A 12947-nucleotide genomic window follows, 5' to 3' on the forward strand; every position below is an offset into this window, starting at 1 on the left:
CTTCTGAGAGCATCTCTCTCACCACAGCGGCACACAGCCTTTGTCCCTCCTAACTGTCCTATAAAACCCACTCCCAGGCAGAGGGCAAACACAACCAGCCAATCGCAATAAACCAGGTAAGAATGTAGATGTTTTAAACTTCTTACAGCGGAATTTCAGACTATTGTTATGAAGAACTGACATCTCTGACAATCATTTCTGTTCATATTTTCCAGGCCTCAAACATGGCTAATCTAAAACTATTGGCTGGTAAGTTTATTTATAAATTTATTTATAATTTATAAGTTTTATATATATATATATATATATATATATATATATATATATATATATATATATATATATATATATATATATATATATATATATATATATATATATATATATATATATATACAATGTTTTGATTTATCCACAGCTAGAAGAGTACTTCATTCAATCCTGAACATGTTATGTATTTTTATGTATATATATAATTTTTTACATTTGTTTTTCAGGACTGTCCCTCTTGATGTGCCTTCAACTTGGTACGTCCTTTACTATTTTCATAATACCCTTTTCACCAACACTGGGAGCTTCATTTAATTCCTCTTCTTTCCAACAGTGTCCTCCAAAAACCTGGTCTGTTACTTTACTAACTGGTCCCAGTACAGGCCAGGGATCGGAAGATATATGCCAGAAGATGTGGACCCCCACCTCTGCACACACCTGATCTACGCATTCTCAATCATCAGCCCTTTGAATGAGCTGTCAACTTACGAATGGAATGATGACATCCTGTATAAATCCTTCAATCAACTCAAGAGCAGGTAAAGTCTATTGTGAGCAGAATGGTGTCAAGCAAATGCACGCTTTAGCTTTAGTGGAGCTCTTCCCAGCACACCAATACATTTTACATCACAGTTAAAATACAACTCTGACAGCATTACGCTAAACAAAATATTAATGGTGCAGACGGCGTGTATGTATATTGGGCGTGTGATCATTCTAATTGTGTTTATGATTAACCTGCTCAGTTGTGAAATGTTCAAAACGTCTTTTAAGCAATTCTTAACCTTCCTAGTTATTGGTTGCCCCTGTCCTAGTTATATTCATTTATATTTGGATAAAATATTACAGGCATTAAATTCAAACTAACAGAGTACTTGGGGGGAAAAAACAAAAAAAACAATGTTCATTTCATTATTGACTATCACATTTTTAAGGTAAAATTGAGGATAGTTTATTTTATTTATTTATTTATTTTTACATTTTGCACACTGCCCCATTTTGATTTTTTTTTTAACTTTAGCAATAAATCTCATTGCTAGAGAGGATAAAAATCTAACAGGAAGCCAAACAGGTCAACCCACTAGACTAGATGATCATTAAAATACATAATTGAACTGCATTCATTCCCACAAGATTGGGTGTGTGTCTTCGGGCAGTAGGCCGGGTACACCCTGAACCGTCCTCAAAGCAACCCCAGGCTACAAACAGACAAACAACCATTCAGACTCAATTCTACGAATGGACAATTTAGAGTCTTTAATGAACGTACCATGCGTTTTTATGAGATTACCTGTGCTGGCACTGTACTGCATGTCTTAAATTTGCATTGGAAATACTTCCCTAACATCATAACCAAATAAATTATGAATGTGGTCATCACACAGAAACCCTCAGCTGAAGACTTTGCTCGCAGTTGGTGGATGGAACTTTGGAACTGCACAGTAAGTTTCCAAATCTAAAAGATCCTTGGATTTGTTTAAAAAAACACAATTGTAATCCTATTTTTTACCATTTGCTTTATTCAATTTTCACATCATTATGTCACTTGTGAACATCAAGAAAGCAGTTTCTCATTTCTTTCAAGACGGTATGTTTCAGATGCTTTGCTACTTGCAAAGGGTTGTGTAGAACACTGTTAATTCCTACATCATCCTACATCATCAATAATTTATGTCAAGTTGATCAACAATATTAAAATGGGCCAGTGGTGGACTGTCATAACCACCAAGGCCTTCTCTCCTGGCATGACCTGACATCGTAATTCTAATAAAAGTCAATTTCATTTTTATTCACTTTACCTATATACTTAATTATGATTATTATTCTCCATATTCTGTTCATTTCGTGTCATATTATATCTACAGAATATACTGTATTTGGTTGTGCTCCTTTCAGTGTATTTTTATCCAGAGTTATTATCCAATCAGAATTCAGCTAATTTGTGTCGCCAGGCTGCATGAATTAATCATATTCGATTTATGGTAAATCAATAAAATGATATTATTATTTTAAACTGCAATTTAGCGTACAATCTTGATAGAGCTTGCATGCTCTTGGTGGACTTCATAAACCTTTGTGGACAAATCATTTTAAATTCCCTTTTATTTATAAGTTTTGAAAGTATCACATACAGTGATGAGATTTAATTGCTGCTGCGGGTTTATTGATGTTTAAATTCTCCTGAAGATAGCCTGTGTTGGACACAATTAAGGTGATGCAACACCCAGTAACGCTTACGTGTGCCCTGTATATAATTTCTCTAGCCGTGGTATCATAAACGATGGTATTATGAGGGTTATTTAATCGCGTCGGAGATCAATGAAGGCGTAAATGTGAAACGCATGGACCGCCACTGCTCACAGCAAGTGATTGCTTTGATGTGGATGAAAAGTTGTGGCCCAAAAGCCAGGAAGATAAAAGTATCATTTTTTGAAGGAGATGGTCCCATGTTCACGTTTAATCTTTATTGTTACGTTGTTGTATGCAGCATTGAGATGGTTTGTGAAAACCTTTCAGTTCACACAGCAAAATGTGAAATGTGTATTTCTTTTAATCATTTTTTGCCACACATAAAAGGAATAACTATCGATTTGGAATCAATACCATCAAAAACCAAAACAGGCCTCCAGAATGTACTTTTTCATTGGCAACATAACTTAGAAATGTTCCTGTTTTAGCCGCACTTATTGTTTTACAAATTTCAATTCTAATGTGATCAAAGCAACTGAGAAAACTCTCAGGTACATCTTGTGAAGCATTTTAACCGCCTATTCTCCATTCCTGCAGATTTACCACCATGGTGTCAACGCCTGCCAACCGCTTGACGTTTATTCAGTCTTCCATTAAGTTTTTACGCCAGCACGGCTTTGATGGGCTGGACCTGGACTGGGAATACCCCGGGGCGCGAGGAAGCCCTTCAGTGGACAAAGAAAGGTTCACTGTGCTTTGTCAGGTCAGCTGGCTTAGCAGGAAATCATTTGTTTGTTATCTTGAGACAGGACTCTAAATCGATGTGCAATTACATGTAGGAATTAATGGCTGCCTTTGAAGACGAAGCGACACGGACGAGCCGGCCACGCCTGCTACTTACAGCCGCCGTCGCGGCTGGAAAGGGAAACATTGACAACGGTTACGAGATTGCAAAAGTGTCAAAGTGAGCCGAGTCAGTCGTCTTTGATTTTGAACTTCCCGAATTCTCTGGTCATGCTCTGTGGTGACTGACAGGTTTCTAGACTTCCTCAATATCATGACCTATGACTTTCACGGAGCATGGGAAGCGTTTACTGGCCACAACAGCCCCCTGTACCAGGCCTCTTCCGATCAAGGGGACAACATCTACCACAATGTTGTGAGTGCCGTTTTCACCTAACAATTAGCTTCTATTTCAAACTGTGAAGCCAATGTCTCTTACACAAAACGTTTTATTTCTGTCACCCTTGTCAAAGGATTTTGCAATGAAATACTGGCGAGACCAAGGAGCTCCTCTTGAAAAGCTCAACCTCGGTTTTGCAACTTACGGACGCACGTTTCGCACGCTTTCAGCAGCTGATGGTGTTGGCGCAGCTGCCTCCGGAGCGGCTGCAGCTGGGACATACACGCGTGAAGCTGGATTTTGGTCCTACTATGAGGTCAGTGAACATTCACCTCACACCAATGATGATCATGGTGTGTGGTGAATGTACTTGGTAATGTATTAGGTAGGGGAAAAAAAGTGCATGCAAATGATCTTGTTCTTTCTTCTTCTTCTTCTTTTTTTTCTTTTTTTTTAAACAAAATTCACACCATGGCCAAGTGAAGCAGTGGTTCAACCCGGAGAAGGATTTAAATCCTTCGTCTTTGGGACATTTTGGTGCAGCTTAAAATAATGGTGCAAATCACTCACATACTGTGTTTAAATTTCCTGTCTTACACATAAAAAAAATCACAAAATCAAACACAGAATACCCAATTATGACAATGTCACAAACGTTTCGGGGGGCAATTTATGAGTGTATTAAAAATAGAAAACTCAGAAATCACATTTACATTCACATTAACAGCCTTTGTCATGAAGCCCAAAATTGAGTTCAGGTGGATGTTTTTTTCCACTGATCATCCTTGCGATGATTCTCCAGCTTAATTGGAGTCCACCTGCAGTAAAATTGGACATGGTTTGGAAAGGCACACACCAATAAATATATTGTCCCACAGCTAAATGCGCATGTCAGAGCACAACACCAACCATGAATTCGAAGGAATTGTGGTAGAAGTAATCGTAGACTTGCAACTTGTGCCCGGACTTCAATCTGACGGATCATCTCTGGAAAAACCTGAAAAACGGCTATGCACAGATGTCTCCCATACAACTTGATGGAGCTTGAGGATAACAGCAAAGAAGAATGGGCAAAACAGCTAAAGATAGATGTGCTAAGCTTATGGCATCATATTAAAAAAAAAAGACTCGCGGCTGTAATTGCGACAAAAGGTGGTTCGACAAAATATTAAGCAAAGGCCGTGGATGTAAATCACGTAAATGTGATTTCTTAGTTTTCTATTTTTAATAAATAAATTAAAATAAATTATTACAATTTTAATTGATTGTAATATGACTTAATATGGAAAAAGTGAAGCACTGGGAATACTTTCTGAATGCCCTGTGAAAGTATTCAGAGTAGGTAAAATGAGGAAGTAACATAAGGAAGTGTTTGGTAATCATCAATGCTTTGTGGTGAGTAAACATTACAACAATGGAAAGTTACCACAAAAAAAAGAAAAGAAAAGAAACTTCATCAAATGAAAAAGAGAACAAATAAGTTACAATAACCATTCTGAGCAAAAAACAAGGTTGCTCTCTTCCTAAAACACATTTTATACAGAAGGTAACTCAATATGCTTCACATCATTTAAAAGACACTTAAAAGTATTCATGAACAAAAGAGTTAAAGTCATTTGAAAGCTAAGTAAAGAAATAATAAAAATAAAGACGCTTACTAAAATCAGTATAAGAATATATAGTGAAATTGATATTGAAAACATTAGGGTTAAAAAGCGTTTACTTTGTGGGCCAACAGTACTTAATTTCTACTTTTTCAGTTCATTCCGTTTCCGTGTAGCGTAACACCAAAATGCTGCTTTACCATCTTTGCTTTGAAATGGTGGCTCCATAGTTATATCTGCTGGGACTTTAGAGGGAATGTGACACCGCCCCCCAAGAAAAAAAAAAAGGCCATTAAGCCACTAGTTTTCAGCACACAACGAATGATGAAATTAAAATTAAAAACAAACCCTTTGGAATACTGTACATGATGATTAGAAGATTACAAACTCTAACATCAGATTGCAATTTATATTAGCGAAGTAGAGGAAATACAGAGAGCAAGGCTTTGTCACCCATCTTCAGAATTTAACCTCACTATAGTACTTCCGAAACAGTGAACATACTCCTTAACCTTGTGGAAAGCAGAAGAGTTGAAGACGATTCCAGCTGCAAAGGGTGGACTGACATTACATTAAACCCAATGGCTTAAGAAAGCGCTATATTGTATATTTTGTTAACGCAGGCAGAAAATCAAAAGCATTCGTCCAGAAATAGTTGCGCTTGCCAACATTGGCTTTCTTGACCTTAGGCAACTGTAGCTTGGTGTGTTTATTTGAGTAGGAACTCATTGCATACTTGAACATTACAGTTTTTGGGAACTACAAGACAAGAATCGTTCGTCAAATTTTGCCATACTGGTTCACGTGCAGCCTAATCTGAACTTGGAGGCTATTATGACACACCCAGTCATTTGCCATTGTTCAGATTGTTTGAACAGACTATTTACTTCATGTCAACAGATTTGCACTTTCCTCAGTAGAGGAGGAAGTCTCCATTGGATCGAAGAGCAGAGGGTGCCGTATGCCGTTCAAGGCAACGAGTGGGTTGGTTTCGATAACAGACAGAGCTTTGAAATCAAGGTAACAATTACTTACTTCAATTACTTACTTACTTACTAATTAATTACTTTCATGAATGTTTCAAAACAAGACACGCCTAGTTGCTTTGCGCCAACTGAGTTGCGCTACTCAGCTTTGATGCTCGCAGCACAAATGCAAGTTGCCTACAAATGATGTGCCATTTAAAAGGGTTGGAAATAGGCTATTGAATAGGATTATTACCAAGAAACGCTGTTACAACAAAGTAAGGATCTAGATTCTAGAACATGCAATTATTATTTATTTTTTTTCTTGAAAGCCCTTTAAAACCGAAGCACGTTATCAATGATGTCCCACAGACACATTACCTGAAAGAAGAAAACTTTGGTGGCGCTTTTGTCTGGGCGTTGGATCTTGATGATTTTACCGGACAGTTCTGCGGTCAAGGAAAATACCCGCTCATCAGTTACCTTCGCTCTCTTCTGGGTTCAGGTCGGGAATTCTCTGCAAAACAATACCTTGAACAAGTCCAATAGATTGTGATGAATTTATTCAGATTTCTACTTCATCCTGTTAGGTCTCCCAACACCACCGCAGTCCACAACAAACCCAGCAGAGACCACAACTGGACCGAATAAAACCACAATGGCACCAGAGATCCCAATGACGGCAGAGACCACGAGAGCACCGCCCCAAAGCACGATAGCGCCTCAGACCACAGTGGCTCCAGAGACCACCGCTGCCCCGATCATCACGACTATCAGTCCTGGAAGTGGTTTCTGCGCCGACAAGGCCGACAATCTTTATGAGAACAGCAATGACAAAAACTCCTTTTATCAATGCTTCCACGGGCGCACTTTCATCCAGAAATGTCCGGCCGATCTGGTTTTTAACGGCAAATGCAAGTGCTGCGATTGGCCAAATGCGAGGCACTGAATGTATTCAATGAAGTCCACAAACATAAGCCTGAAGCTTTCTGTATATGGCGACAACATAAATAAAACATCACCTGCGCTACTTCATGTGCGTATTATCTTGTCTGTAGATATGTATTGTATTGCGTCTGTCAATAAACTGCAATATTGAACTGAAATTTTGTATGTGTAATTGTGTGTGCCTGGGTGTCCTTATTTAGGGTCAGTTTCTGGTCTCATTCATGCAAGTAATGCACCCCTGCCAAATAAAACTGAATGGCGATATTATATGACAATAGGTCATGCCAAAAAAGAACATCCATAAAAATTTTAAAAATACGTACATGGTTTCATTTTGCTTTCCGAAAAGTGGATCGAATGAGTGCGATTAAGTAGCACTCAGTAAATTAGAGGAGGGAGTGATAGTGGGAGCGATTTCCGGTGAAGATGTTTGTTTACGTGGTAACTTTGGCAGGGTTTCCTTTTGTATCACAATTACAGACCTAAACGGTGCGGTTGTTGCCGCTCACAAGAGAAAGCATTTCAAGCATTCTAATATACAGTAGAGCTCCTTTACAACGAATTCATGTTCGCAGCCAGAGATTTTTTACAACAGGGGAATTTTAATCATTGCAAATCTATGTCGCCAATGTTAAAAAAAAAACAAAAAGTGGTGCAATCTACAATATATGAAGTCAAAAGCAAAACCACCTAAGACTGAAAGAAAGAAAGAAAGAAATTGCCAAATTTACAACCAGCATTCATTTTCATGCTTAAATCAATTTCTTGCGTAGTGTCTTTCACTTTCCTTCATCCATTTTTCATCTTTATGACTTTTATCCTGTCTTCAAGTGTTAAGCTTGGTTTAAGCTCGACACGTCCGGGACTTCCACACGGCTCCACGCCTCAAAATGATGTGATTTCGGAACCGCGGCCCTTCGCGCGGGCCAGATTTTCTGCAGCCCGTATCTTTCGGAATTTCTTTACAAACGGACAACATGGCGGACAAATTAGCGCTTATAGAAGTTGGTCTGAAAAGCAATACCGTGATCTAAATACCGTAAACCACTCCTGGCGAGCACCACGTTGTGGAAGGCTGAGGAGTCTGTTTAGATCATTTGACTCGACGAGGATTCTGTTATAGTGTTGCTTGTATGCCGCAGACTCCATTGGCTGCCACCTATAGCATGGGAGAATATCGTCTGACTGCGGGGTAAAAACGCTTCAAGTATAAGGTGCTGCAAAATGCATGACGGCGTGTCAAGTATAAACCAAGCCAGACGTTTGCTGCAGGCTTGTTTTCGCCGTAGTGAATTTCAGTGAAATGCCAATGCAGAAAAAAAACATTTCGTTTTATGCAATGGGGATTTTTCTTTGTACGAGGATATAAGAAAGTGGGAAAGGCTTCAATGCATGGATTTTTTTTTTTTTTTAACTGGGGGATTTTTTTTGCGCAAGCAGGTTTCGTTGTTGAGGATATTTACTGTAACGACAAATTACGAGACCAGTGACAACGTTTTACTTTCTGAACCGTCCAACCAAATATGAGGAAATCAAAAGCACAGAGGTAAAGTAAGGACATGCTCAGTAAAACGTTGGCTGGTTGTTTTGTTCAAAGAGATTAAACACAGTCTTATTTAGCACCAAGCCAACTTTCTGTAGGAGCAGTCAAAGCCAACATATCCTACTGCATGATAAACCCAGACTTACTGTAAGTGAGCTTCATGTCACTCCTTGACAAAAGTGCCATCAATCTCACCAAATTTCATAGGAACGTCTTACATCAACCTACACCTGCTTTAACCACTGCATATAATAGAATCGTCAGACTAATATTTTTAATTTTATCATCTTTCGCTCTCACTCAATACATTTCAATGACAAAAGTACTCACTGTCCTTAAAATCCAAAATGCCACAGGCAATTCTTCTAATCATTTCAGAGGTAAACTGACTGACAAGGGAGTGTCCCACACATTAAAAAGCCATCTGATGTTCTGCACTCACCCATTTTAGCGCAAGTGGCAACACATTCTCTTCTTGGTCCGCGAAATAAAAAGGAGCACAGTTAACGACATTTCGGTGGTCTGTCCTTCCAAATGAAGGCCTCAATACTAATTCCTGCGTGTTCTTCATCCCATGGCCGCCAGCTGTGACGCAAACTCAACTTTTTATGCATTTTAGAACAACTGCCAAACGCAGAAGTTTCCAAACCGTGCAAGAAAATAGGGATAAAAGACTAGACAGTCTTTAACTCAAAATCTTTAAAAAACATACAAATTAACAGCCTGGAATTTAAAAAAAAAAAAAAAAGTCCTAGGCTTTTTTTGTTTAAACCATGAAAAATCACGATAAAAGAAGATGAGAAGTTCCAAAGAAATGTTAGGTCTAGAAACTAAAAATAACATAAACATCGTTCGGTCTTCATTTTAATTAGGATTGAAGTAGGAAAAGAAATTGATTACGACCACGGCTAAGCACAAGTTGTGTGTGCAAGTATATGTGCGCAGTTGCGTAGGTCGTCTATTGTGACTCATTGTGCATTGTGACTCTGTATTGCTTATTTGATGTATTCTGTCGGAGTAGTGTTATTGTTGTCTTATGATGTACAAGTAAAAAAAAAAAAAAAAACACTTTTGTCAGATGTCTTAAAACTAACTTGACAGTAGCACTACAGTGAAAGGATTTGGGCAAAAAGAAAAAAAGAATAATTCAGTGCAATATTGCCCCATCTTGTGCTGCTAGGATTTTCAAGAAACTATTGCATAAACCAGAGGTTTTCAAATGGGGGTACGAGTACCCCTGAGGGTAACCCTAACCCTAACCCTTAACTTCATATTCATGCACCTTGTTCTAAAGTTTTATGTTCGTTATTTTAAAAGTTTTAAATTAGACACTGAATGCATCTTTTGCAATGCTTTGTGCTGGTAGAGGTGTCCTTGGCTGAAAAAAATATTTCACAGGGGGTAAATCACTGAAAAAAGTTGAGAATCACTGTCAAAAACGATAAACTTCAACTGCAAGTGGCTCTAAAAGGCTTGAAGTGATCAGTGCTTTTGTCAGCAGTTGTATTTTTTAATGTAGTTTCTTGACTGTTAGGTATTTTGCCTCCACCTCTGCTCATTGGCCCGGGCCCTTTTGTCTTCCAACCAGCTCCCGCTGTCACATGTGAGTTTTGTTTGAATGCTTGTTTCTTGGCTTGTGTATTTTTGAGCGTTCATAGGCAAAATAATTTTTACTCAACCACTGAGGTGCTGCTGCAGGTTCATTACACTACCATGCTTCATTCATATAAGCTCCCTACTGACACCTGCTGTGCAGTGGAAGTTATAGCAGATGAAACCTTGAAATTATTTTAGGTTTCATGACGGAAAGGATGAAAGGAGGCTTCATGAATTAATGAGGCTTTCAAGTCAATTGGCCTGCGTGTGGCTCTAAGGTTCTTGGCGTTCCATTTGTGCTATGGCAACATAACAGTAAGTTATACTGTACATATACTCAGAATGACATAGGATTGTAGGTTTAACAGTGACAAAAACGTCATAATTGCAGTATTGCACTTTCGGCTGTAGATCTGTCGTGCTAATATGTAAGCAAGTCCTGTATTTTTCAGACTATCAAAGTTCAAAGTTCAAAGTTCAAAGTTTGCTTTATTGTCAATTCTACCACATGTGCAAGGACAGGCAGAGAATTGAAATTTCGTGACTCTCTAACCTTAGTGGCAAGTAAAAATGATATCTTTTCAGTTCTATATAATAGTTGTTCCATAATTAAACACCTTGAACAGATACACACATTTGCTTAAAAAAAAAAAAAATGCAGATAAGCCGCACTGGACTACAAGCCGCAGGGCTCAAATCATGAGCAAAACATTGCAGTCTTTAGCTTGAAAAATATGGTAAGAAAGAAACAAAACATTGAGAGGAGAATATTCATGAATAAACCAAAAAGGTTGAAAACCATCAGAAATATGCATTACGTTCGACCATGTGATTACCAAAGCATTGCTCTCGCAACTGTGATAGACAAGGACCTATATACTGTACTGTCGTGTGCAGCAGCCACATTTAAAGATGGAATGACGGAAAAAGTTCTGCAGTTTTCTTTTCTCACGCATTGTGACTTAACTTGTCAAAACACCACCTCACTTCAAGCCCTGTGGAAAGCAGAACTACACACACACACACGCACACCCACACACAATGCAAAGTGCTGATCGCACTTGGAAGGCTTATCATCTGCTAAGCATCCACACCTACCAATTTAGATTAATTACAACAAGATCATCTATGAAAATGATGTGCTGATGCCATAAAACATAAAAGGTCAGGCATGGCAGTAAGATTTTTGTTTTCTGTCCTGGGGCTTGGGAGGTGTTGATCAACATGTGAAAATAATTGATTGTTATCACTTCATTTCCTTTATTCAAGGATATTCTTCTTTTTCCATTTCTTTCTTTCGTTCTTTCTTTCTTTCAAGTGAAATTATGATGAACAGTACAAGCATGCTTGACTTTGGAGGGGCGCTTACGACCCTAGAGCCGCTATGTTAACAGTTCTGAAGCTCTGATGTGTAGCTACTCTGTTTTCATTACTCAGAATTATCATTTGTGCATAGAGCACAAGGGTCACACATTTCTCTACGGTTTCACCAAAACATATGTGGTAGCCTATTCCAAACAGAGAACTAGATCATTAAAATCTGCCTCCATAGGGAAGTGTAAGATTCCACAAAGATTTTCTGCCTTTGGACAATCCTCCTTCACAGTTAAGGCCCTCCAAGTATGGAACAGGCTTCTTAATGACATGAAAACCTATGTACAACGCAAAACCTTTTGCTTTAATAGAAAAAAAATGGCTCTTGAGCAATCAATGGTGCCAACATTTCGATGTTCCAAAATATCACTTCACATATGAATTGAGATTCTCATTTACTACGGTTTTGATCAATGTAAAATGTAATTAAATCAATATTAAAAACACAACAAACCAATACGCTTCCTGTCAGCTAAGTGCACTATGCGCAGTGCCTGAAGCCCGTTCTGGTGGAAATTCATCCGCCGTGTCTTATCGGTTATTAGAAACTCTTCTGATGCACGATAGCTGCAAATTTAAATACATTTGATTCTGTTGTTGAATGTAGTTTCAGCAGGACTGATCCCACTATTGTGTAAGCATTAAGCTTTTCCCCATTGCGGGTCCGAGGCCGTGATCAATATTTCTGCCGCCTTCCTTCTAAATTGATCAGCAAAGACAAGAATAGCATTCAGTCATGTCCTCTTCCACGTTCCCTCACACCCGACTCTCCTGGCTCTCTTGCGTGCACATGCGGATTGAAAGAGCTAACCATAAGAACAGCTATTCATACGGAACAGAAAGCAATGTCAGCATGTCCACAAAACAAAATAAAACCAACAAAGATTAAACACAATACAGTGAATGCAAACTCCAAATCAATTCACATATTACTCACATGCGTGAGACAATACTTTCTCTACTGAAAAATGAATACTGTAAAATTGAATAGGATACTGAAATGCCTCCGCGCATGTTTAATGATTCTCTGAAGCGTGTCTGTCCTATCATTTCTTTTATTGAAAGAAAAGAAAGAAAAAAACTGTTGTCAAGAGCTGCTGTCGGCCATAACTTACACTTGTGTTTGACAACCGCTAACTGGCTCTCTCAATCTTCCTCCGCAGTCTTCCTCATGCCCGGACAACAAAGAACATTACAATGCACAAAAATGCATCCTTTTAATGTTGCCCAGATGAGCACTGCAACTTAAAAGCGGAAGTGACCAGTTGCCACGCTTGAGTTAGAGCTGATCGCTTCAGTGACGGAATGGGGAACACTTTACAAGCGGTTGCTTT

The 12947-nt window shown here is 38.6% G+C and overlaps 1 protein-coding gene across 2 annotated transcripts; it reads left to right on the forward strand.

Moving 5' to 3' along the window:
• Positions 1-19: 19 nt before the first annotated feature.
• LOC148427982 (acidic mammalian chitinase-like) lies at positions 20-7258 on the forward strand. 2 transcript variants are annotated; one of them, XM_088438016.1, is made up of 12 exons: positions 20-116; positions 216-249; positions 498-527; positions 605-809; positions 1656-1712; positions 3058-3223; positions 3300-3424; positions 3496-3619; positions 3717-3899; positions 6088-6207; positions 6525-6657; positions 6743-7258. In XM_088438016.1, the coding sequence occupies exons 2-12, from the start codon at positions 225-227 to the stop codon at positions 7099-7101; spliced, it is 1527 nt and encodes a 508-aa protein (XP_088294142.1). In that variant the 5' UTR covers positions 20-116; positions 216-224; the 3' UTR covers positions 7102-7258. The 2 variants fall into 2 exon arrangements, with proteins under 2 accessions (XP_088294142.1, XP_088294133.1); XM_088438007.1 differs by lacking the exon at positions 20-116 and having other exon boundaries at positions 160-249.
• The last annotated feature ends 5689 nt before the right edge of the window (positions 7259-12947 follow it).

Source organism: Hippichthys cyanospilos, chromosome 2 (assembly GCF_059441005.1).
Source record: "Hippichthys cyanospilos isolate Australia breed blue-spotted pipefish chromosome 2, RoL_Hcya_1.0, whole genome shotgun sequence".
Taxonomy (NCBI): Eukaryota; Metazoa; Chordata; class Actinopteri; order Syngnathiformes; family Syngnathidae; genus Hippichthys; species Hippichthys cyanospilos.